This window comes from Gadus morhua, chromosome 18 (genome assembly GCF_902167405.1).
Source record: "Gadus morhua chromosome 18, gadMor3.0, whole genome shotgun sequence".
NCBI lineage: Eukaryota > Metazoa > Chordata > Actinopteri > Gadiformes > Gadidae > Gadus > Gadus morhua.
In genome coordinates this window covers 16,201,592-16,222,725 of record NC_044065.1, presented here as the reverse complement: position 1 = coordinate 16,222,725, position 21,134 = coordinate 16,201,592, and the positions used below count along the sequence as shown (strand labels likewise).

Genomic DNA, 21,134 nt, shown 5'->3' with positions numbered 1-21,134 from the left:
TATAGCCTACAAACTTTTTTAATTTATTAAAATAATACAGACCTTGTGGGTATGGCAAGTGTCCCACTCTGGTTATTTGGCCCTGAATGATTTCTAATAGCCTGCTGACTCCAAAGTATCTTTGTCATATTTAATTAATATGATTTAATCATGCAATAAAAAAAGGCAATTAAAAGACACCACAAGGCAACTCTAATTACAAAACAGTCCCTGGATGTCGAAATACACTGAACATAGCCTGATATGTTGGCTTGCTACACATTGAAAGAAGCCAGACTAATTCCTGAAACTAATGTGATATCTGGAAGGTTTTGCTATAATCAGGAAGCGAAATAACTTTTCCTCTAGGTTTAGTTGCAGCTAGAATATTGAAAATGTTGTGCCCTCTAAATATTGACTTGACAAAACTTTTGGTAAAGACGATTGGTTCCTAACCTCGCCCTTCCACTTTAGCACCATAACCTAACAGATAAATACACAAATTGACAGAGAGCAAATCCTCTGGTGTATCGGCCTTATTGGTATGACTTATGCTGATGCTGTACAGAGGGGGTTGTCTGACAAACAGAGAAGGGGACTTCTGAGTCAGACCAGTGATGTCCTGTCTACACATGTTAGGCATCACACTGAACTGAAAAACGACAGTTACCAGAATAACTTGTTTTTGGGATGGCCTTGAGAGCTTCTAATTATAGCAGGATTGGATGATAAACACAGACAAGAATTAATATGCATTATTTATTGATTGCTTTGGTCTGTTTGTGTTGTACAGACAGAGGACTCCATAACAATAACCAATTATTTGGATTCAGTTTCTTTAACATTCAAGAAATAGACTACCGCTCATCCATGCATTTAGAAAAGTTTATCAGACAGAATTGAAAATTGAACAAAACAATACCATTTTACAAGCCATGTATTTTATTTTTACAATCAACGCCACACGGCCACTAGCTGCCGCGAACACACACACACACACACACACACACACACACACACACACACACACACACACACACACACACACACACACACACACACACACACACACACACACACACACACACACACACATTGCTGAGTCTTACCTTTTTTGTAATTGTCTCAGCCTACTGAGGCTTGGTGCCTCTTTCACTCTCTCTTTCCTTTCTCCATCTCTCACACACCCTCTCTCTCACACTCTCTCTCTCCATCTCTCTCTCTCTCTCTCTCTCTCTCTCTCTCTCTCTCTCTCTCTCTCTCTCTCTCTCTCTCTCTCTCTCTCTCTCTCTCTCTCTCTACTATGGATGGCAGGCTCCCATCAGTGTCTCACCAGGAAACATTCTGATATCCATGATATCCATGATAGCACCGCTCCACCTCCTATGCCTCCTCCTCCCTTACTCCCCTCCTCTTTCAGAAGACATCAGAACAGCTGCAGGAGCCAGGTTCATGAAGAGCGAGGACTAGAGAGAGAGGGCGAGCCAAAGAGAAGGACATAACCTTATTACATTAAGTATTGCTTTTATATATACTGTACATAGAAAAAAAGAAAATAGACTTTTATGTACCATGTCTTTTTTTACATAGGTATTTTGATTTTTATCAATATTTTTTCTGAATTGTAATGTATTTCAGCGTTTTTTTTGTGTAATTTTCTATATTAATTAGTTATTATAATAACTTATAGAAATGTCCTTTTTGAAAAAAACAATTGGTTATTTGAATAAAATATGTATGCATAATTTGTGTACGGCTTCGAGTTATTTTTTGAATATGTAATATATTGTTTGGAAGTATTTTCTTGTATGCACTTAGGCCTATCGCTAGATAATCATATCATATCATATCATATCATATCATATCATATCATAATAGGCCTATAGGTCTACTGAATTTCCAATAATTAACCATTTTTCTGTCTTGGTTACCTCGTGATTATCCTATGTAACAGAACTCTAATGATCAATATGAAAACTATTTGGCATTCCTTGTTCTTTTTTATTTAATGGTTTATTTAGTTTATGGGAAGTGCGGAACGTGCTTTTTTAAAGCAATTTATTAAATTATATATGGTTTGACTGTATATTGACATGCATAAACAATTCACATGACAGTCAAAATAAGTTTAGGTCCAAATATAAAGGGACAATCTAACAACGGCAGCCATATGGCAGCGTTGGCCTAATTTTACATTCAACGTTCAAACATGAATAAAGATATTTAGGTCAACAAATAGGGCTATGTTTTTTAAGAGTGGAATCTGATACGTAATATAGAAATCACTTAGGCCTAATGATAGACCTCTTAAATTAATTCTATATGCAGAGTAATAATGTACAAATAAATAACCAGAATAATCGAGAGAGGTGGCGAGAGTGAGGCCTGTAGTCTAGGGATTTTTTATTTTTGTCTTATCAATAAGATCTAGCATTAGCACATAGGCTACATCTAAAATCCATATTTAGTAGCCTAGTCTAATGCCTACAAAGGGATGTGTTCTTAAAGATGCATAAACGTTACGGTTGGATTTCGGTCCGAAAGGAAAACGGAGCGTTAATGCATCTTTAAGAACTCGTCCGCTTGTATGCACAGGCCTCCATAACACCAAGGCACAGGACTCCAACACCACAGAGTTTCCAGCAGGCCATTTACTTTTGGTATGTCTGGAAGTCCTCGTTGATTTCCACTGGTCTGTCCACTTTAAGACCATCAGCGCCCCCTACCGACCGTCTCTAGGAAACATCATTTGTTTAACCGTTATTCACCGTTGAGAAGTTCCTCATAGACAAATCTCGGTGGGCTATGTAAATGTAGACTTGTTCTTTGTTTTTTTAAGTAGCATTTAAATAATATGATAATAATATTAATCATAACATTCGATTGAGTAGGTTACATCATTTAGATATATTGATATATATTATTTTATTCATGCCTTCCATCGACCTAAACCAGTGTGTCGGTGGAGGTTGGCCTGGGTCGGCGGTCTTCAAATGCAGCCTTGGAAGGATGCTTCCCCTGAATTCAGTCTGGCGGACGGTCGGCTCTACGTTCAGTTGAACTACATTTCCCAGGGCAACCGTCGACCAAGGAACTATTGCGCAACATGAGAAAGTGTTGTTTATCTCCGTCACAGCAGTAGGCTCGGGCGCCTCAGACCAGCTGGACCACGGTAACAACAGACCCACTCGTAGGTTAAACATGTATGCGCTTCACACCTCCAGTTCAGCCTACTTGTATGTTTGATGAGTGTATCTCGTAGTCTGTTGGGGATAAAAAAAAAAGACATGATTCAGTAGCTTCGTCACCAAGTTCCGCTATCGTACGAGTGGCTACTTTTTAGGTGCGTAGTTCTCTCTGCCAAATGTAGCCTATCCAGTAGACGTAACCGGAATAATAAAAAAAAAAGACATGATTCAGTAGCTTCGTCACCAAGTTCCGCTATCGTACGAGTGGCTACTTTTTAGGTGCGTAGTTCTCTCTGCCAAATGTAGCCTATCTAGTAGACGTAACCGGAATAATTCAAATAATAGTGAGTAGCCCTATAGTATAATTTGGTAAGTCGGCCCTTTAATGAGAACTTCGCTGAGCAGGCTATGGTAGGTCTGTGCTGCCAGTTCTTTATTCGACGAAAGTGAAAGCAACTTTGTGTGTGTGTGTGTGTGTGTGTGTGTGTGTGTGTGTGTGTGTGTGTGTGTGTGTGTGTGTGTGTGTGTGTGTGTGTGTGTGTGTGTGTGTGTGTGTGGGGGAATTTCCACAGAAGGTGCAGCAATGACATCGACCTTCTCCCAGGTTGTTTTCAACGACATCCCTAAAACGTACTACAGGTCAACCCAAGTCACCTGCCACTACACTCTGGCCGTCGGGTTTCTACCCACCACGAGGGATTGGGTAGGAATATACAAGGTGAGCCATGCATAATCGCTTTGGACGGAGCCTTATTTCCCATGACGTCACATGCGTGTTTACCTAGCCTGCATTTGTTTTATACAGGTAGGATGGAGCACAACCAAAGATTATTTGAGCTTCGTTTGGGTGGATCCACCGGTTGAGCTCGTTGAGCAGGAGCCAATGAGAAAACAGTCTCTGTTTTCAGGTGAGAGGCTTTTGTTGTCACTCGTATATGATGTAGCATCTTTAGGAGTCGGCAAGGGAGCTCATGGTTCTTTTTCTGTTAGAATACTACCTTCCCAAGGAGGAGTCCGAGTTCTACCAGTTTTGCTACGTGGACAGCCTCGGCTACGTGAAAGGGGCCAGCACGCCCTTCAGCTTCCAGAACCCAGTAGAGAACATGGATTGCAGCATGGAGACTGACCTCATGGTGGTTACAACACAGGTATAAAGTACAAGTTGGCGGACCGAAAATAGATTGGAAAGGAAATTGGAAATAATATGTAGCCTACAAGCTGGAAATCAATAGAGGTATTTGTATTATGTACACCGCTAAACGAACAACAATAAACTATTATTTAAAAGATGTAGTGCTGGATACATTTATAAACAGATGAATTGCGCAAAACTAAAAGCAAAGACATAAAATTAAATAATGAAATTAAAAAGCTGCATAGTTGACTTACCTCCAAGTTAAACAAGGATGAATGTTGACACAGGCTAAAACGTCCCATTTGAACTCAGGACGAGATCGATCGAAGTGAACGAGAGAAAGAGGAGTTGAGGCAGACGCTAGAGCAGCTGAGAAGGGGAACCCGCGGCGTGCAGACGGCCCTGGAGGAGCGGCAGAGGGAGGTGGACCGCCTGAAGGTTGGCTTAGTTAATAATTTCGTTGTTTTTATCAGGAATTGAACTTTGAAGCAATATTTAAAATTCTTTCCAAACTGGAATGGCTCTGTTAAATATAAAGTAAAAACTCTTTCCTGTATTCGATGATGGGTAAGTGGATAATAAGTACATAAATACAATATAATTTGTAAATAATAAGACAACTATGCAAGAAATTAAGAAATTGTGAAATATTTATATAACACAAATGTGAATGACAAATATGAATGCCAGTCTACAATGGTGTATAATAAGAAAGTATATTTCATACATTCTGAATATTCTTTAACAGGAGAATAACAAAGAGAGAGACCAGAGGGAATCTGACCTTGTGGAGGAACTGAACCAAGCCAGGGTCTTTCTGATAGAGAAGGACAAGGAAGCAGAGCGCCTCAGGGTTGGTCTCCCCAGCAACCCGTTGAGAGAGACTGCATGTGGTTAATCAACATCTGCATGACGGAGCCTTAACTTAAATGTGTCTCCATTCAAGGAGGAGATATCAATCCAAAGCAAAAAGCACCTGGATCCCGATCAGGACAACTTCACCGAAAAGCAGAAACCGGAGATAAGTAAACCAGGGATAAACACAGCCGTAAGTGGGACCTATTTGACAGATCATGTTAGACCCTTTTAGCCGGCCTAGGTTTAAGTGTTCTCCCTCTTGTTTGCATCCCTGCCGTGTGTCTTCTACATGTGTCTCATCATCCTCGCATTTGGTCTGCAGTGTGAGGCTGAGCTCAGGGAGAAGTATGACCGGGCTGTGGTGCAGATCCGTCAGCTAAAGGTGGAGCTCGAGAAGCAGAGACAACGTATCACCACGAGTGAAGAGATGGCAGAGTGAGTCATGACACACAACACAGACATCTAGAATGCACAATGACAAAGCAGAAATGCTTCAGAATGTTTTGCATTCTTTTCACTTACTGGTTGAGTAGGAGGGGTATTAATACACATCTGTGTGTTTATAGCCTGATACCTAAGGTCAAAGGAGAGGAAAAGGAGGAGTTGATCAGACTTAAAGATACGAACCAGCTCCTTGAGGTAATCCACTACTTTGTTTTGCATATTAATGACTAATGACGATCAGTAAAGATGGCTTCGGTACAAACCGTGGCGTGCAACTTAAAACCTACCTTGGAATCGAGCTGAGCTGCACTTGACTAATGTCAACAATGAGCCAATGGAAGAAGGCAAAGTGCTCAGCTGTGTTTACGCTACACAATCGGCGGAGGAATGTGGCTCATACATTGGCATGATGCGATTAAACTACTTGGATTCAGAATGGCCGGTTGAAGGTTGTATCTGCTTGTAGTGTTCGACATATCTCTATATGAATGGCCTGCTACCCCCTTTCCAGGTGGACCTAAAATGCAGTGAGAGTGAGAAAGAGAGGCTCTCTGTGGAGCTGAACCAGTTGAAGCTCCTCATCCATGACATGGAGAAGCTGAGGAGCGAGAACCAGGAGCTGCGTAAGAGCCTCTCCCAGCAAGAGGTTCGTCACAACCGCCCAGACCAGGACTACAAGGTCCGACCTATGAAGAAGTGTCCACTCATCGTAATGTGATGTTTCCTTTTGTTGTATGACACCTGCAGCAATGGGGGAAGGTTAGTGCTAAGGTGTTTGGTGCCAAATAGGTAAAGCAAGCTTTCTACTGGGGGAATGACATGTATCTCGAAAAATAACTCGGAAGTCGCTTTGGATGGAAGCGTCTGCCAAAAATCGAAATGTGAAATCAATCACCATTGCATTACATATTTTCCAGAGTATCCAGCGTGTCTCAATCATCTTTCTGTTCTGATCCACCATAGGCACAATGCAACACCATGATGGGCCAGCTAGAAAATGCTCGGACACAGCTGACCAATGAGAGGAAGGAGTGCAATGACAAGAGAAGGCTTGTGGAGGAGGCCGAGAGAGAGTTGCTGAATGCAAAGAGTCAGATGCACATCACAGAGATGGAAAATTATCGGATCAAAGAAAACGGCAGCAAACTGAAGGTCCGTAGGAAACGTTTGTCCCGATGTAGTGGTGCAGAATCTTAGCTTCAAGTTGTTTCAGCTGTGAAGGACCCTGATTCATTCTCAGTCTCACTCTTTTTGTTTTTTTTCAGCTCCGCCTTGAAGAGTCTCAGGCGAACATCGCTGAAAAAGTTGCAGAGATTGCAGAGATGAGTGGCATTATCGAGCTGCGGGAGAACCGGCTGAAGATCCACAACCAAGAGAGAGAAAAGCTTGTTCGGGAGCACCAGGTACCAAACCCAAATAAAACAAATCTGTCTAGAAGAAAAAATGTCAAAACACCACCAAGTGCCAGGGCTCAGAAAAGCGTGTTTTTGGTTTAAAACCTCTTGGTCATCCTTTATGTTCTTCAACACAGCACTGTTACCAAATTTAAAAGTGTAATTCGGAATAAGCTGGTGTCAAATCTTATGTTTTGGCCTGTTTCCTCCAACTGGTTTGTGAATGTTCAACAATGCTCCAAACTCAAGTCACATTCTTATTGATGAGAATGTGCTGTCCGGTGTTCCTTGGGCATCACGACCAAGGTACACCGATGCCGAGGGGGAATGCTGAACGCCACGGTGGGTGTGGACGTGTAGAGCTCTGTCAGGGCAGAGGCTGATGTTGATGGCTATTTCCAAGAGAGGGTTAAGCTTGTAATCATTCACATATATCCTGTTAGTGTGGTGACTCTCTTTTCTCTTATTCTTTCATTCAGTCAGGTCTGGCAGAGTCACTTCGGATCATAGCCGAAAGAGAGTCACAGATCGCAGAGATCCATGGAACCATCGAGCTGAGAGAGAACCGGCTGAAGATCCAGAACCAAGAGAAGGAGCAGCTTGTTCGAGACAACCAGGTACAACATATTAATAATACACATACACAATGACGGTTCTTGCTAGACAAAGTTTAAGAAGAATGTATGATCTTCTATTAAAGGAGCAGTATGCAAGATTTAGAGGAAATACCACTAACCGTCCCCCTGCCCATTGCCCCTCCCACCAAACAAGGTGTTACATTGGCCGGCGGGTTGTCACTCTTTTGCTGCATACTACGCAGACATGCGTTACTGTCAAGTATTTTTGGCAGAATATTGCATTTACAGATAGCTGCAATTTGATTATTTTGACTGAATATTTTACACAATATCCCCTACTGCTCCTTTAAATTGCTATGAATTGAAGGGTATTGTAAAGTACCTTATAGTGACTAACTAAAAGTATAATGTGAAAGGTAATGCTTCAGCCATCATGCTCATAACTTGATCCTTATTTATTCTCAGCGTCTGATGAAAACCATTGAAGACCTCCGCAGGGAACAGGCTGCGGGGGGTTCAGGCTCCTCTCGGCCCGAGAGGCCGGCCCACAGCCCACCGCCCCGCGGCACGGGCAGCCCTGCTCATGGGCTACAGCAGAACGAACCGGGATCTCAGTTTGAGGAGCCACACAACACAACTGGTGGGCGCTGCTGGGCTGACCAGCCAATTAGTTTAATGTTTGCTGTTAATTTGATAACTTTCAGAACACAACATTGCACTTCAAATGTGAAATAAGATGCGAGGCTCGTGGCTAACCAAGTCACATGTTTGCTTTTTGTTTTTTACCACAGGAAGGGGCCCGAACACACAGGAAACGGTATGTAAATGAGGCACTTGCTGACTTAATGGCTCTGTTATGTTTGACTAAAAGGCATTTGAGACGGCTCAAATGTTAAAAGATAGCATTCAGGTAATTCATGTATTTGTTTGTTTATGGCAGTATCTGCCTAACCATTAATCTAGGGCTAACATATTCGTAAGCAAATTCAAACGGAAGTAACGGGGACCGTCGCATCATGTGAGCACCCTGTGTAAAATGGTGTAGGGGAGGGTAGGGTAACTGGCTCAACCGTACATACCGGGAGGCATTCAGTGGGGAACGCACCCTTTTATTCTCCTTCTCCAAATCATGACAACATGGAGCATGATAACCCTTACTATACTTTAATCATGAAGGAGCAGGTTGGGGTAAGGTAACTCGCTCAACAATACATACCGGACGGCATGGGTAACATCCTGAACACTCAAGACACCACGGAGCGAAGAAGTCATAGAGGCTCTTTGCTGACATCTTCGAGGCTTTCTTAATCCTGCACCCTTATTCAGTTACATCTCATTAACCCTAGTGTCTTCTTCTGCTTCTCTATTTCCCTGTGCGTAGAGAAAGGTGTGTCGTAGCTGCCACATGAGCTTCCCTGGCATCACACTGGAGGAGCTGGAGCAGCATGAGCAGAGCCACAGGGTGTGTCCGTTCTGCACGCTCATCTGCGATGACATGGGACAGGCTGAGTTCGAAGATCACGTCTACAGCCACGAGATATAATCCAAATAGAATCCACCAAAATGTGTCTTATCTGCCTTACTTTGCACAGGAAAATCGATTGCATTTCGATTAGGAAATGGCTTTATTTTTCTTATTAAGCTGGAATTAATTTAACTAACTTCTTAGATGAAGTCAACTGTAAAACCTTATGCACTTAATAACAATATTATACTGTTGCTTAGGAGAAAAACTAATTAAACAATGTGTGTGATTGCCCAATCACGGTGATATATTGTAATGTCTAGTTTAGAAGAATAAACTAAATAAACTAAAAAATCTTGCATGCGGGATCCACAGGATTTCTTTAAGATGTTACCTTGTATGTTTCAGTTATGTTGCAGTTCCAACAGGTATGACCATGGTTAATAATATTGAATGCACACCATATACTTAATTAAAATAAACCCATTCCTCTTTAATAGTGACCAGCAAGAAATTTTCTCAGGTTATACAATTAGGAAATAAGGGCCCCAAATGCAGTATGCCCAGAGAAAGGCTTCCCTCTGCGCATTGAATTGAGCAACAATTGCAACCCCAACAAACAACGGCTAGTCCGCCAAATGTCAGCAAGCCTCTCCAAGATTAACCAATACCAACGGCCCATATATAAAATATTTATTAAAAAAAAATCCTCAAGGTGTCATTTGATTGGCTTCGTCGGGTGTGACATCACGGGAGCTAATCTCAGAGAACAGGGCTGGAAGCCAGTACTGGGGTTCCCCAGCGGCCTGTGAGTCCAGCCAAGCGAGTCCCTCCTTCAGCAGGTGGTCCTGGGAACGAGGGGAGAGATTTAATTTCCTCAACACTCCAGTGAAACCTGGTAACCAACGCCCGCAGTGGCTGAACTTCCCCTCGCTCCGAGACACTTACCAGGACGTGGCAAGAGCGCTCCCTCTCCCATTTCAGGTGCTCCTTGATCTCGCTCACCGTCACGTAGCCTTTCTTCTGCAGGCGGGGGAGCAAGCAAAGCCAGAATGTAAATTGACACCATAGCATACCTACAGGTTTTGATATATGATATATCCAAGTTTCATAGCCTACTTATAGTAGAAGCACGTTTATAACTCAAGTTAATACAGAATTTAAAAACGGCTTGCTAATAACTCAAGATTGGACCATTGGGTAAATAATGACATAAATACATCTAATATGAGGTGAAACAATAACTTTCGCTGAGTATTGATGTACTGACGCTCTCGGTAGCCACACATACACAAGACCCAATGGCACCACTGTGAGGTGTCATTCAAGGTGAAGACCAGTACGTGTACCACGCATCACCCGGCCCGTACCTCGGCCAGCTGCAGAACCACCGTGTGATCCATGTTGAGCTCCGCAGGAACCGACTGCACCAGGTACGAACCTCCCACCGGGATCATGCCGAAACCGTTGCCCATGGCTTTCAGCTTCTTTATGGCCCGCACCAGATCATCCCTGGGAATAACATTTTAACTGGGTTTAATATCCATATCACATTAAGGGGATTGATGAATCATGAAGGAGGAGGGGATGGAAAATTAGATACTGATAAGATAGACAGACAAAATAAGACTTACTGGCTCACATCCTGGGCGTATTTACCCCGTCCTTTCAACACTCTCTGGTGGAGCTCATCCAACGTAATGAGCCCTAAAAAGATATTACAAAGTACGTTATCTATGATATTCTCCTTTCAGATATACTACTGAAATGAAGAAGCGGCTGAGCCACCCGTACCCCCGTTTCTGTGCTTTAGAGCGAGACACACTTCAATGATCTGTACTCCCAGCTCATAATAGAAGTCGCCCACACCAAGCATCTCGGACCAGAACCCCTTTCCAGCTGTGAAAAGAGGAAAACAAAGTAATAATAAAGAAAGAATCCTATTGACAGAACATCTTCAATAATAGATGCATCAAATTAAAAAGTCTATATTGTGTATAAAATAAGAAATTATCTTACAGGCAAGTGGATCGACGCCAATGGTGGCACACATTTCCTGAAATTGGACTCGGAATTGGGAATTCTTTCGTATTTCTTGTTTATGTTTGCTGGCAAACTCCTCCAGGTGAGACTTAAAGGTCTCGATCTGTTTGGACATCTGAAAATATTAAATAATATTTCATTAATTATAGGTTTGTATATATCTTCCTATATTTTTTTATATATTTGGTAGTCCCTAAACACAAAGCTGATCCTACCTGAACTATTTGATCTTCAGCGAGAACGTTCCCCCTTTCCTTGTACCTTGCCTGCATTCAAATAAAAAATAACAATGTGAATCTCAAACTTGTGACCATTGAGTGACATGAATACAATATAACATACCTCTGCGAGCTTCTTTTTGGCAATAGCCCCAGCGCCAACCCCCCTTCTATGCATCTTGCTTTCTTGTCACACGTTCAGATGAATGAAGATTCGAGATTGGTAGTGTACAACCAAATGAACTTGGTTAGTGGTGTTTAACTGATAAGTGTTCCAGCAATTCACGAGCTCTTCAAATCTTACAATTCTCAGGTGAAAATGTCCTTACACTATCATACACAGCATGCAAGAATACTGTTTACTATTTAGGCATGTTGCCGCAATTCAGAAATATGCCACACTAAAACAGAAGGGTAACATTTTCTTTGTTTTGTTTTTTGTCCAAGAACCAGGAAGGAAACTTCTTCTTCGATGGTATTAAGTAATGGGTATGCTAGCACTGCCTCCCTCTGACGGGGCGAACAGGCAGGTCAGAATCTTCTTCTGGAACTGCATGCAGTTGTTAGATCAAGTTCTTCGTATAAATTAAATTTGTAATAACTCGTTGATAAAAATAATGAGTTTTTCGTAATACACATCAACGCAGTGTTTAACTCTCTAATAAACCATAGAGTGTATTATCATATTATTCAATATGATTCCGATTCTGAACCCCAGTACCACAACTCCCTAAGCATAATTTATAATTTATTTAACAATAATAATAATTTATTTACTTGTATGAATGGATAAAAAACCGTTATTCATGACATTTTTGTAGCATTGACACTGACCCGCAGATATAAACGCCCAGTCGTTTCCCACTCTGGTTCCCTCTACCGTCCGCCTCGCGACAAGACATCCAGCCAGCAAATTACGCATGCGCTGTCGTCGGCGCTTTAAATAAGTCTTGAGGAGGGAACAAGAAGGCACTTGCAGGTATGGTTATACAATTCTAACGTTATATTGACGCCTTTCTAATTCACCATTATTATTCAACCTGAACTACTATCAGCGTTTACGTTTTAAATGTCTAGGAACGACGCCGCATTTAGCACGTAACAGTGACAGTTAGCTAATATTAGCATGCTAGCTGGCTGTTATTGTTTTTCATCATTTGGCGAGAAGCAAAATGGAGGAGATGGCTGCCGCCAGTGTCCTGCGTAGCCACTCCCGAGCCCCTGTTTATGGCTCTTTTCCTGGAAAATCTATTTAGGCGAAGTTAGGAGGTGAATGCCACCCTTCTATCTGGCCAGCTACGTAGTTAGCATATCTGTGTTGTTGACTCCGTGCAGCATACCTCACACTTTAAATTCGTCAAGCAATTTTGAAATGGATGGGGATTAGAGACAGTTATCGTAACATTCGTGGTATCCTCAAGTTGCATCTGCAGCCAGGAAAGACGACGTGTTTTCTACCGAACGCAACACCTTTTCTTTCGTCTTTTGCAGGGCCAGAAGCATTGTTACCGCTGGACACTGCTGTTAATACATGCAGAATGAAAACCCATTGTGTTCGCCATGACTTTGAGATCGACGCTGTATCCTAACACGGGATTCAAGCTGAACGCTGACACAATCGACTTTGAGAAAAAGATTGGTATCTCTACCGCGAGTCCCGTTAGCCTCAAGAGAGAGACCTGTGACGTGGTACTCAATGTTCAGGGGGTTGACATCCCCACTAAGTCCACGGGCTTAGACCAGAATTACACAACGAGCGAAGTTACCAGCGCTGCCACAGTCGCAGAAGTACTTCAAGAGGACAAGACAACCGCGGGGATACTGTCCCCAGTCAGACAAATGGGGGGTGAGGGAACCCCAGTGAAAAGCAAACCTCTCCCCATTGACAATATGGATAACCCACAGATGGCAATAAACAATAACCCCAAGGAAGTGGGTGGTGATGAGAGCGCAAAGGGGGTCGGCCCCGGGGTCCTGGGCACCGCGTCTATCGAGCTCAGTACGGAGGGCAAGTGGCGGAACATCCGGAAGTCCCCGCCCAATCCCCAATCTCAAGCCAACTGCTTACGGCAGATTCTCCTCCTCCAACTGGACCTCATCGAGCAACAGCAGCAACAGCTTCAATCGAAAGACAAGGAGATCGATGAGCTCAAGGCCGAAAAAGAGACGGTATGTAGTGTCCACAAAAGTTAATCTACTGTGTGTGAAGTGTGAATCTGTTGTGAAGTGACGGTTTGCCAACGCTCTCCTGTTGGTTCCAGCTGCTGGCACGGATCGAGCGCATGGAGCGCCGCCTGCAGCTCACCAAGAAGGACCCCCGCGACAAGCGTCTGTTCCAGCCGCTGGAGCCCTGGACCCCCGATAAGGACGACATGTGGGACCTGGATGTGGAGGAGAGCCCGCATTCGGAGCAGGCCACGCCTCTTGCATTCAGCCGAGGCGGCAAGGGCCAGAAGAGGTATTGTAGGCTGTTACTCCGGGACGCATGGACTAGATTTAACTGGCTTTTGTTAAGGGTTGGTTGTCCAACCACACATTATCAAAACAATGTTGAATCAAAATCGAAACTCATGCAGCTAATATTCAATATTTATTCCCCACAGGAAAATCTGCTTCGGGGATCCAAAGCTCCAGAAGCAGCGGGGCAAGTGCCCCAAGTCCAGCCCCCAGAAGCTGGAGATGCGGCCCGGCTCCCCCTACCACCGCGAGCTGCGCAGCAAGGAGACTCCTGAGAAGGCGGGGTCCATGAGGCTAGGCCAGGAGAGAGACTCGCTGCTTCCCTGCAAAGAGGAACCCGAGATCTGCTCGCTGATGGAGGAGCTGCCCTTCATGTGCACCACGGAGATGTACCTGTGCTGCTGGCACCAGCCACCCCTGTCCCCGCTGAGAGAGACGTCCCCGAAGAAGGAGGAAGAAGTAGCCAGTGAGTGGACCCATTGCATACGCTCAGTCCTTTTTAATATGAATATCGCTATTTATCATTATGAAGAAAATAAAGGTTTTACAAATTCATAATGAAAAACTATATTTTCTCTTTCCCAGTTCCTTCCTGGAGGGAGAACTGCATGGAGCCCCTGGACTCAGACGATCCTAGTAGCATCCCAGAGGTGAGCCGTCGCTGGGCCTCCACACTCGCCGCAATAGTCCCATCCTATTGTTGAACCCCATTAATGAATAACGTGTCATTTTCTCCAGGCGCTGGATGACAATGTATACCTGAAGCGCCACCTGAAGCTAGAGTTGGATGAGAAAAGGAGGAAACGGTTTGTAACACAAAGCCCTTCATGTGCCACTACAACATGCATCATCCATGTCCTCTCCTGGCTCTATGGACTGGGATAGTAAGTTGGTCCTGTGTTTTTCTTTGCGTGCAGGTGGGATATACAGCGGATTCGGGAGCAGCGCATGTTTCAGCGTTTGCAGCAGCGCATGAACAAGAAGAAGGTCAGAGAGCCGGAGGGGGAACCTGAGCTCTCCTCCTTCTACCCCGACTCCGAGGACGGTACGTCGGAGAACCATTGCATGCCATCCACTCTGGAGGAATGTTGCATCAGTGACTTGTGTTGGTTTTGTTGTGATTGGAGACACCAGACTTGATGTTTCTGGTTTTGTCTTTCCTACCAGTCGAGTCAATAGTCATCACCCCCTTCCTCCCGGTGGTGGTGTTTGGGCGACCACTACCAAAACTCACACAACAGTAAGTTAAAATTGTTCCCGTGTGACTGTATAAAGTTTTTCAAATATAACTAACCATAGGTCTTGCATAATTACCCTAAATTGGTTTGCCTTCAAATGGTCAATTCTGTTTCCCTCGTGGCAGGATCTTTGAGTTGCCGTGGCTCGACGACCGAAGCCGCTGCCGCATCGAGGTTCCCAAAAAACACACCCCCCATCGGACCTGTCGGAAGTGATACCGCAGCCACGAAGGAACATTGTTACTCCATTCCCAGCTCTTACTTGTTCTCCTCTGGGCAGAACAGGCCTGTTTCTGTATCTGGCTATCACAACAATTCTCACTCTGTGAAAGAGGATCCTACTTATCCGAACATCACAGACCAGCTGATCTTCAGCCAAATGCTGGAACGCAATGCAGATCTGGAAGTGGCTGCACCACTTGTTAACCATGCTCAATTCTGTCCTAACTTATGTGTCTGAAAAGGAGACTAAATGGATGTTGTCCCACTATATTTCTCTTTGTTAACGGTAAAGTTAAAGCATCCTTCAGCTGCGGTTTATTTCTACAAATGGAAAAACAAAAGCATATGCATGTCTTGTGAGACATTTGAAATACATTTTGTGAAATCTGAGCCATCCTTAATTGATTTGTATGACATGACTGTGTAAATTGTATTGCTTGAAAAAAGAATTATATCCTAGTCAAGTAGGCAAAAACTAAAGAATTTATAGAAATATCCTGGCGGCCTTCAGAGGGTGTTTTATTTTACATTTCGATTTTTTAACATTGCTGCAGCCATTGTTTGCTTCTGTATACCACACTTACCAACTCTATTGACTGCCTCATTGAAAAACTAAATTGGACTGTAACGTTCTGTATGTACAGTGAGGATAGTATTTGTTGTGCTCGCACAACACAAAACAAAACATTAATGAGCATATACTGTAATGTCGAACGAATTGTGGTCCGCGCTTTGCATGTCCAGAAATTAAAATAAATTATATTACAAGGTTAAGACACGGAATATAACAAACAAAGCATGAAAGGAACTGGCGACAGTTGACTTGCTGGCTGGTCCAACCTCGCCATACGAGACGGGTGGCAAATTTGACCCATCACCCTATGGGTCTCTGGTTCTTATTTTATGTAATTTGCTTGGTTTCCTGTGAAATTGCATGGGCTCCTTTAGAGCTGACCAGTTCCTGATTGATAACATGACATATCTTTGAATGGAGTGTAAACTCTGTTCACTGGAAGAAAATAAAATGTGTTTTAGGGTTTTGAGCGCATGTGTTCTGGGCGCTGGAAGTTTTTTTCCTGATATTTTCGTTTAAGCCAATGCTTTTGTGGAGTAATTATGCTACGTATGTATGCATTAATCTCTGAAGTATGCAATTATCCAAAATTCAAGTGTACCAGTTTAGAAAAAAAGTTAGTCATTCTTTAGCTGTAGACGTAGGCTTGTTCCCCAGTTTGCTCGAAGAGGCTGCCAGTACAATCACCCAGATACTTCTCTGGCTGTTTTGCCTTTTTACTGTTCAACTAATAAGAATAGCGGTGTTTCGCCTCTAACATAACTAAACGTGTTTAGGATCATTTTGGAACAATAGAATGGTCTGTACATAGCTTCAAGGAAGAACTGTACATAGAACATGGCTGTTATTTTTTTATTATTTAATGTTGTAATTGTCAAGTTCTTTAAATATCGTTCCGTTATGAATGTATGTTGGCGAAATAATTGAGTTTTGAAAGTTCTGAATGTTTTGGAATAAAATGTTATGTCTATACGATTTTAGGTTTCCGAGAATCTTCACCTACTGCTGGATTGTATATGGACAGAAAATATATTTGGAAAACAGTTCCCCAAAGGAAATTTAACCAAGACACTTTATTTTAAATCGTCAAGACACTTGGCACTGCTTTACATCTTGCTATGGTTTAACGATACATAAATAGTCCAACCAACCCTTGAAAAGGAAACGTTTATTGAATAAAGAAGAAAAAGGGACACCATTTTGCAAATATATAAACATGACCACTCCTCGGTTATTGAACAGAACTAATACGATTAAAATGGTTTTATGTACCAGGCACCTTGCGGTGAGGGCGAAATCCATTCAATGCATCAATTCAATATGTAAGTTTGATTAGCCATTTATTAAGAAAACCCCAAGGCTGATTAAATATCTTTTGCTAAACATTTGCTGTACCATCCTCACCTATGTCTGTCCTGGTCCAAATTTGTGCTGCTATGAAAAGCATAAAAAGCTAAATAAAAAATACAAAAAGGAGATAGACCAACAATACACTGTTACATATACTACTCAACAATGATTCATGGAAACTAGTCTGAGGTACAAATTGTGCAGTATGTGAAACTTATCAAATGGTAACTGATGCAGCATTACCTACTCTCAACTTTGGGTTTCCAGATAGTGTTAATAAAATGGTCAGAAGAAGTCATGCAAATGGAAGCTAGTGTTCACACGCACACGCGCAATATTTTTCCTTCAGAAATTACCACATTGTGTGTTGATAAAAGATACACGTCACACAATGTAAATCTGCCGCCACAAAAAGCCATATACCTTCTCTTTTTTTTTATTATACATTTTACCATTTACTAACACTAGCCTTTGTTGTGTGTTGTTAAAAACCAGGAACCAAAGTGCTCGTTAATTGACAGGTTCCCCGTGTTTAATCTCTCCGCAGGTTGTTGAGCCTCTCCTCCAGGTCTGCGTCTGCATCGGCCAGGGCCGCCTGGGGCTCCACTTTCTTCCCGCCGGCCACTGAGAGGCTCCCTCCCGTAGAGGGCAGACCTAAGCAAACGATCGGAGGAAGGATCATCATGTGCATGCTTACATTTCAAAATGTGTGAAAATATATTAATCACAATGTAATACTTTAGGACACAATGTACATTGTATACCAGTCATTTGGCAAGAACACGATAATGTTTTTCTTACTTGAAAGTTCGTCTGACAGATTGAGACCCAGTTCGTCCAACACTTGGGACACGATGGCGTCACTGTACATGAAACAGAACACAATTAATGATTTGTAGAATTTGGTGTTGGGATCATGTGCTAGCACTAAAAAAGGACATCTCTCAATCCGTCACCTCTCGTCTTCGTCATCCTCATCACCCATCGCGTCATCTATCGCATCGTTCATCATTTCCTCTTTCATTTCCATGATTTCACTCTGTCGCTCAAAGTCCATCATTATCTTCTGGATCTGAGGCAGTTTGAGCTAGGAAGAATAATTCAAATTTAAATTAATACACTAATACAAGTATTTGTAATAACCTGTGGATCATCTTAAATGAGAAACCTAAATGCTTTTCTCTTTCAAAGCTCAGCCACAGAACTCAAACAAATAAGTAACAACTGACCTGGCGGTTCATGGTGGCCATGGCTTTTGTGACACCCTTCATCGCCATCGCCATACTGTTGTTAGACTTGAGTGTCTGAATCTTGAGACTGACGGCCTGGATGTTGGCTTTCATCATTATGAACTTCTTGACATAGCGCCGTGTGCGAACCAAGTCCTTAGCCATTATCTTGACGGCATCCTGCAATAACAACCAATAAAGCAACAAAACTCAATAACTTGAATTGTGTCACAATGTAATACTCATTCCTTTTTACCCCGAATAAACTGGGAACATAACTATTACGCTACCATTTGTCCCTGTTTGGCCATTTTCTTAATGTCAGCAATGATTTTCTTCTCCTGCTGCTCCAGCTTTTGACGTTCTTTGTCCAGATCTCTCATCGCTCTATTTAGTGCCCTTTGATTCTGTTTCAGCATCTGCTCTGGGGTCTTTCTTGACCCGAAAAGGAAGTCCATCTTTAAAATAAGACAAGGGAGATAGTTGAAGTACGAGCATAAATATTAGAGGTCACATGACAAGAAACTAAGTATAGCGATATTAAAAAGGTGTATCATCTTCGCACGCATATGAACTGTTAAAGAAAGATACAAACTAGTTCTTGAAACAGTATCTTGATCATTTCTTTGACGTTGACAAAGATAAATAGATTAAAGAAAAATATAGACAATCATTATCTTTATTCAGGTTGATTTACAGTAAAATGACTCAGCTGTTTACCTATTGAGATTCGCCCAGATTTTTTTAACAATCAACACAACATTGTCATGTTTAAGTTTTCCTCAAGTATTAAACGACTGGGACTAGTTTCACTATTCAATAATAAATGTCCACAAGGCCTAACGATAGTTCACTATCGTACGTTTGTTTTCCTCTCCCTTCGGTAAGGCTAGCTACACTAAGAAACGCCAATCTTGTGTCTGACTTATAAAAGACGGCTTGTGTTGTTCTTACCTTGAAGCAGATGTGGTCTAACTCGATGACCGATGAGCGAGGTACCAAAAACGAAGTAATCTAGATGCGTAAAGGTTGCCTTCAACCCGATTTGTTTTTAAGGTGTATTATTTTTTTAATGGTACACTTCCGTATCAAGGTGGCTCCAGATCCCGGACGTGACGTCATATAAATAGCTGCTGTATTTCCGAAGGGAGTGCACATGTCATTAGTCATGGACGGCTATTGTAATGCGAGGAATGGTTAGACGCCGGTAAAAAAACACGTTTGTTAAAGTGCTAAGTGAACATGGGCAGCGTTATTTATTGAGCTTGCTGAAGGATAGTGGAAAGATTGGACACGCAATTTTACAAGTTGGTTCTTCCAGAACGCCTTAATTCAATGACATCCAATTGCAAGCATGGGCTTGTGGAATATTGCGTGTCAACAACGATGGCTATCTAAGCACTGCTGTAACGTGCTCAAGTCTTCTTGGGGAAAGCAAGTGATTTGCCCTCAATTTGCCCTTTACCATGTCGCAAGTAAACCTCTGTGTTCCAAGGACTGCGCCATACCACCTGTGCCAAAACGTAATGATGTGTGTAGCAAGAAGATTGTATCCAATGGGTCCCAGGGCCAAATGCGTTCTGAGGGCAAATATCAACAGCATCGTGCCCTAAGTAAAGCTCTAAAGAATGGTAAGCCATTTGAGCGAAGACCTCAAGAAGATTGCAGAGCGCAAGATCTTCATAAGTTAAGTTTTGAAGACTTTACTGCCTATTCGGAAAAGCCTGTACGTGGGAATGTAACAAGAGATGCCAAGGAAGAAAGAAACTATGATGTCGTTTTTGGTATTTCTCCATGTCTCTTGGCATTAACCATTGGAAGAAGAAAGCCCTTCCGACTTTTAGTGAAAGAGGGCGACGTTTCTCGCAGGACCTCTGTCATAAAGGTTTGTGAGGAGGCTCACAGACGAGGAGTGCAGATCAAACGAGTAACTAAAAAGCATCTGGACCGGATTTCTACTGGGCGTGTTCATCAAGGAGTATGTCTTCAGGCCAGTCCACTGAGTTTTCTTACAGAGGAGACGGCCTTCCCATCGGTCAAAATAAGTGATATTCTACCACTTTGGCTTGTGCTGGATGGAATTCAAGATCCCATGAACTTTGGAGCAATTCTGCGCTCAGCCTATTTCCTTGGTGTAGACAGAGTGGTCACCGGTCTTCACAATAGCTGCCCATTGACACCAGTAGTGAGCAAGGCTAGTTCAGGTGCAATGGAAGTCATGGACATTTATTGCTATGAAAGCCTTGTGAAAATGCTGGAGTTGAAAGTATCACAGGGTTGGCATGTGGTTGGCACCATGGGAGCTCTAACAGAGGAGTGTTCCACTGTGGTTACTCGCTGCTCGGATTTCCAGATTACCAAACCTACATTGTTGTTAATGGGTGGAGAGGGGGAGGGTATGTCACAAAAATTGTTGTCTCATTGTCAAACCATCCTTACCATCCCACCTTTTAGGCAACTGATCCCGGGTATAGAGTCTCTGAATGTGTCCGTAGCAACGGGCATTCTGCTGCACTCGCTGCTGTCACACAGGACTCTCGGGAGTGGGTCATGATGGACGACATAAGCAAGTTCCTACACAGGCATGATGTATGTCTGTGGATTTTCAGTTCTAGTTTTTTTTTATCCATCCTTGTTGTATAAATATTGAATGTATATAAATCCTCATTGATGTAATGACTGTAAATTAAAGGAAAAAAAAACAAATACAGGAGTTGGGTATGTTTTTGAATTAATGTTTTGCAGAGTTTTAGGATGTATAA

At 42.6% G+C, this 21,134-nt stretch overlaps 5 protein-coding genes across 13 annotated transcripts; 3 read left to right on the top strand and 2 right to left on the bottom strand.

Moving 5' to 3' along the window:
• The first annotated feature begins 3,025 nt into the window (after window positions 1–3,025).
• calcoco2 (calcium binding and coiled-coil domain 2) lies at window positions 3,026–9,400 on the top strand. Of its 9 annotated transcripts, XM_030340000.1 has the most exons (17): window positions 3,040–3,169; window positions 3,740–3,885; window positions 3,973–4,075; window positions 4,158–4,315; window positions 4,615–4,740; window positions 5,051–5,155; window positions 5,249–5,350; window positions 5,483–5,595; window positions 5,727–5,799; window positions 6,116–6,250; window positions 6,352–6,363; window positions 6,568–6,756; window positions 6,870–7,007; window positions 7,478–7,615; window positions 8,042–8,216; window positions 8,368–8,393; window positions 8,958–9,400. In XM_030340000.1, exons 2-17 carry the CDS (start codon window positions 3,751–3,753, stop codon window positions 9,117–9,119), a joined length of 1,890 nt encoding a protein of 629 aa, XP_030195860.1. In that variant the 5' UTR covers window positions 3,040–3,169; window positions 3,740–3,750; the 3' UTR covers window positions 9,120–9,400. The 9 variants fall into 9 exon arrangements, with proteins under 9 accessions (XP_030195856.1, XP_030195860.1, XP_030195861.1 ...); XM_030339996.1 differs by lacking the exon at window positions 6,352–6,363 and having other exon boundaries at window positions 3,026–3,151; window positions 6,116–6,283; XM_030340001.1 differs by lacking the exon at window positions 6,352–6,363.
• A 113-nt stretch (window positions 9,401–9,513) lies between these two features.
• On the bottom strand, window positions 9,514–11,775 carry snf8 (SNF8 subunit of ESCRT-II). Its single transcript, XM_030340046.1, has 8 exons — window positions 11,427–11,775; window positions 11,300–11,350; window positions 11,061–11,199; window positions 10,836–10,940; window positions 10,676–10,748; window positions 10,412–10,553; window positions 9,990–10,064; window positions 9,514–9,889 (listed from the first exon to the last, which is right to left on the bottom strand). Exons 1-8 carry the CDS (start codon window positions 11,478–11,480, stop codon window positions 9,752–9,754), a joined length of 777 nt encoding a protein of 258 aa, XP_030195906.1. The 5' UTR covers window positions 11,481–11,775; the 3' UTR covers window positions 9,514–9,751.
• A 393-nt stretch (window positions 11,776–12,168) lies between these two features.
• msl1b (MSL complex subunit 1b) lies at window positions 12,169–16,768 on the top strand. Its single transcript, XM_030340011.1, has 9 exons — window positions 12,169–12,281; window positions 12,794–13,471; window positions 13,564–13,760; window positions 13,906–14,225; window positions 14,345–14,409; window positions 14,498–14,565; window positions 14,677–14,804; window positions 14,927–14,999; window positions 15,123–16,768. Exons 2-9 carry the CDS (start codon window positions 12,863–12,865, stop codon window positions 15,211–15,213), a joined length of 1,551 nt encoding a protein of 516 aa, XP_030195871.1. The 5' UTR covers window positions 12,169–12,281; window positions 12,794–12,862; the 3' UTR covers window positions 15,214–16,768.
• Window positions 16,769–16,847: 79 nt separating this feature from the next.
• chmp2a (charged multivesicular body protein 2A) lies at window positions 16,848–19,500 on the bottom strand. Its single transcript, XM_030340058.1, has 6 exons — window positions 19,327–19,500; window positions 18,663–18,830; window positions 18,373–18,552; window positions 18,100–18,230; window positions 17,945–18,006; window positions 16,848–17,797 (listed from the first exon to the last, which is right to left on the bottom strand). Exons 2-6 carry the CDS (start codon window positions 18,828–18,830, stop codon window positions 17,676–17,678), a joined length of 663 nt encoding a protein of 220 aa, XP_030195918.1. The 5' UTR covers window positions 19,327–19,500; the 3' UTR covers window positions 16,848–17,675.
• Window positions 19,501–19,518: 18 nt separating this feature from the next.
• mrm1 (mitochondrial rRNA methyltransferase 1 homolog (S. cerevisiae)) lies at window positions 19,519–21,078 on the top strand. Its single transcript, XM_030340027.1, has one exon. The coding sequence runs from the start codon at window positions 19,727–19,729 to the stop codon at window positions 20,924–20,926; it is 1,200 nt and encodes a 399-aa protein (XP_030195887.1). The 5' UTR covers window positions 19,519–19,726; the 3' UTR covers window positions 20,927–21,078.
• The last annotated feature ends 56 nt before the right edge of the window (window positions 21,079–21,134 follow it).

What these genes read in the sequence shown, in the direction of transcription:
- msl1b (XM_030340011.1), top strand. Translation starts at nt 12,863, where the DNA reads ATGACTTTGAGATCGACGCTGTATCCTAACACGGGATTCAAGCTGAAC. An exon ending in GAAGGAGGAAGAAGTAGCCA is followed by an intron (nt 14,226 to 14,344) that starts GTGAGTGGACCC and finishes TCTCTTTCCCAG; the next exon opens with TTCCTTCCTGGAGGGAGAAC. An exon ending in ATCCTAGTAGCATCCCAGAG is followed by an intron (nt 14,410 to 14,497) that starts GTGAGCCGTCGC and finishes CATTTTCTCCAG; the next exon opens with GCGCTGGATGACAATGTATA.
- chmp2a (XM_030340058.1), bottom strand. Translation starts at nt 18,830, where the DNA reads ATGGACTTCCTTTTCGGGTCAAGAAAGACCCCAGAGCAGATGCTGAAA. An exon ending in TGGCCACCATGAACCGCCAG is followed by an intron (nt 18,231 to 18,372) that starts GTCAGTTGTTAC and finishes TATTCTTCCTAG; the next exon opens with CTCAAACTGCCTCAGATCCA. An exon ending in GAGGATGACGAAGACGAGAG is followed by an intron (nt 18,007 to 18,099) that starts GTGACGGATTGA and finishes TTTCATGTACAG; the next exon opens with TGACGCCATCGTGTCCCAAG.
- snf8 (XM_030340046.1), bottom strand. Translation starts at nt 11,480, where the DNA reads ATGCATAGAAGGGGGGTTGGCGCTGGGGCTATTGCCAAAAAGAAGCTC. An exon ending in CTGAAGATCAAATAGTTCAG is followed by an intron (nt 11,200 to 11,299) that starts GTAGGATCAGCT and finishes TAATATTTTCAG; the next exon opens with ATGTCCAAACAGATCGAGAC. An exon ending in TACGCCCAGGATGTGAGCCA is followed by an intron (nt 10,554 to 10,675) that starts GTAAGTCTTATT and finishes TGTTATTCCCAG; the next exon opens with GGATGATCTGGTGCGGGCCA.
- mrm1 (XM_030340027.1), top strand. Translation starts at nt 19,727, where the DNA reads ATGGGCTTGTGGAATATTGCGTGTCAACAACGATGGCTATCTAAGCAC.
- calcoco2 (XM_030339996.1), top strand. Translation starts at nt 3,751, where the DNA reads ATGACATCGACCTTCTCCCAGGTTGTTTTCAACGACATCCCTAAAACG. An exon ending in AAAACGGCAGCAAACTGAAG is followed by an intron (nt 6,757 to 6,869) that starts GTCCGTAGGAAA and finishes GTTTTTTTTCAG; the next exon opens with CTCCGCCTTGAAGAGTCTCA. An exon ending in AGCTTGTTCGGGAGCACCAG is followed by an intron (nt 7,008 to 7,477) that starts GTACCAAACCCA and finishes TCTTTCATTCAG; the next exon opens with TCAGGTCTGGCAGAGTCACT.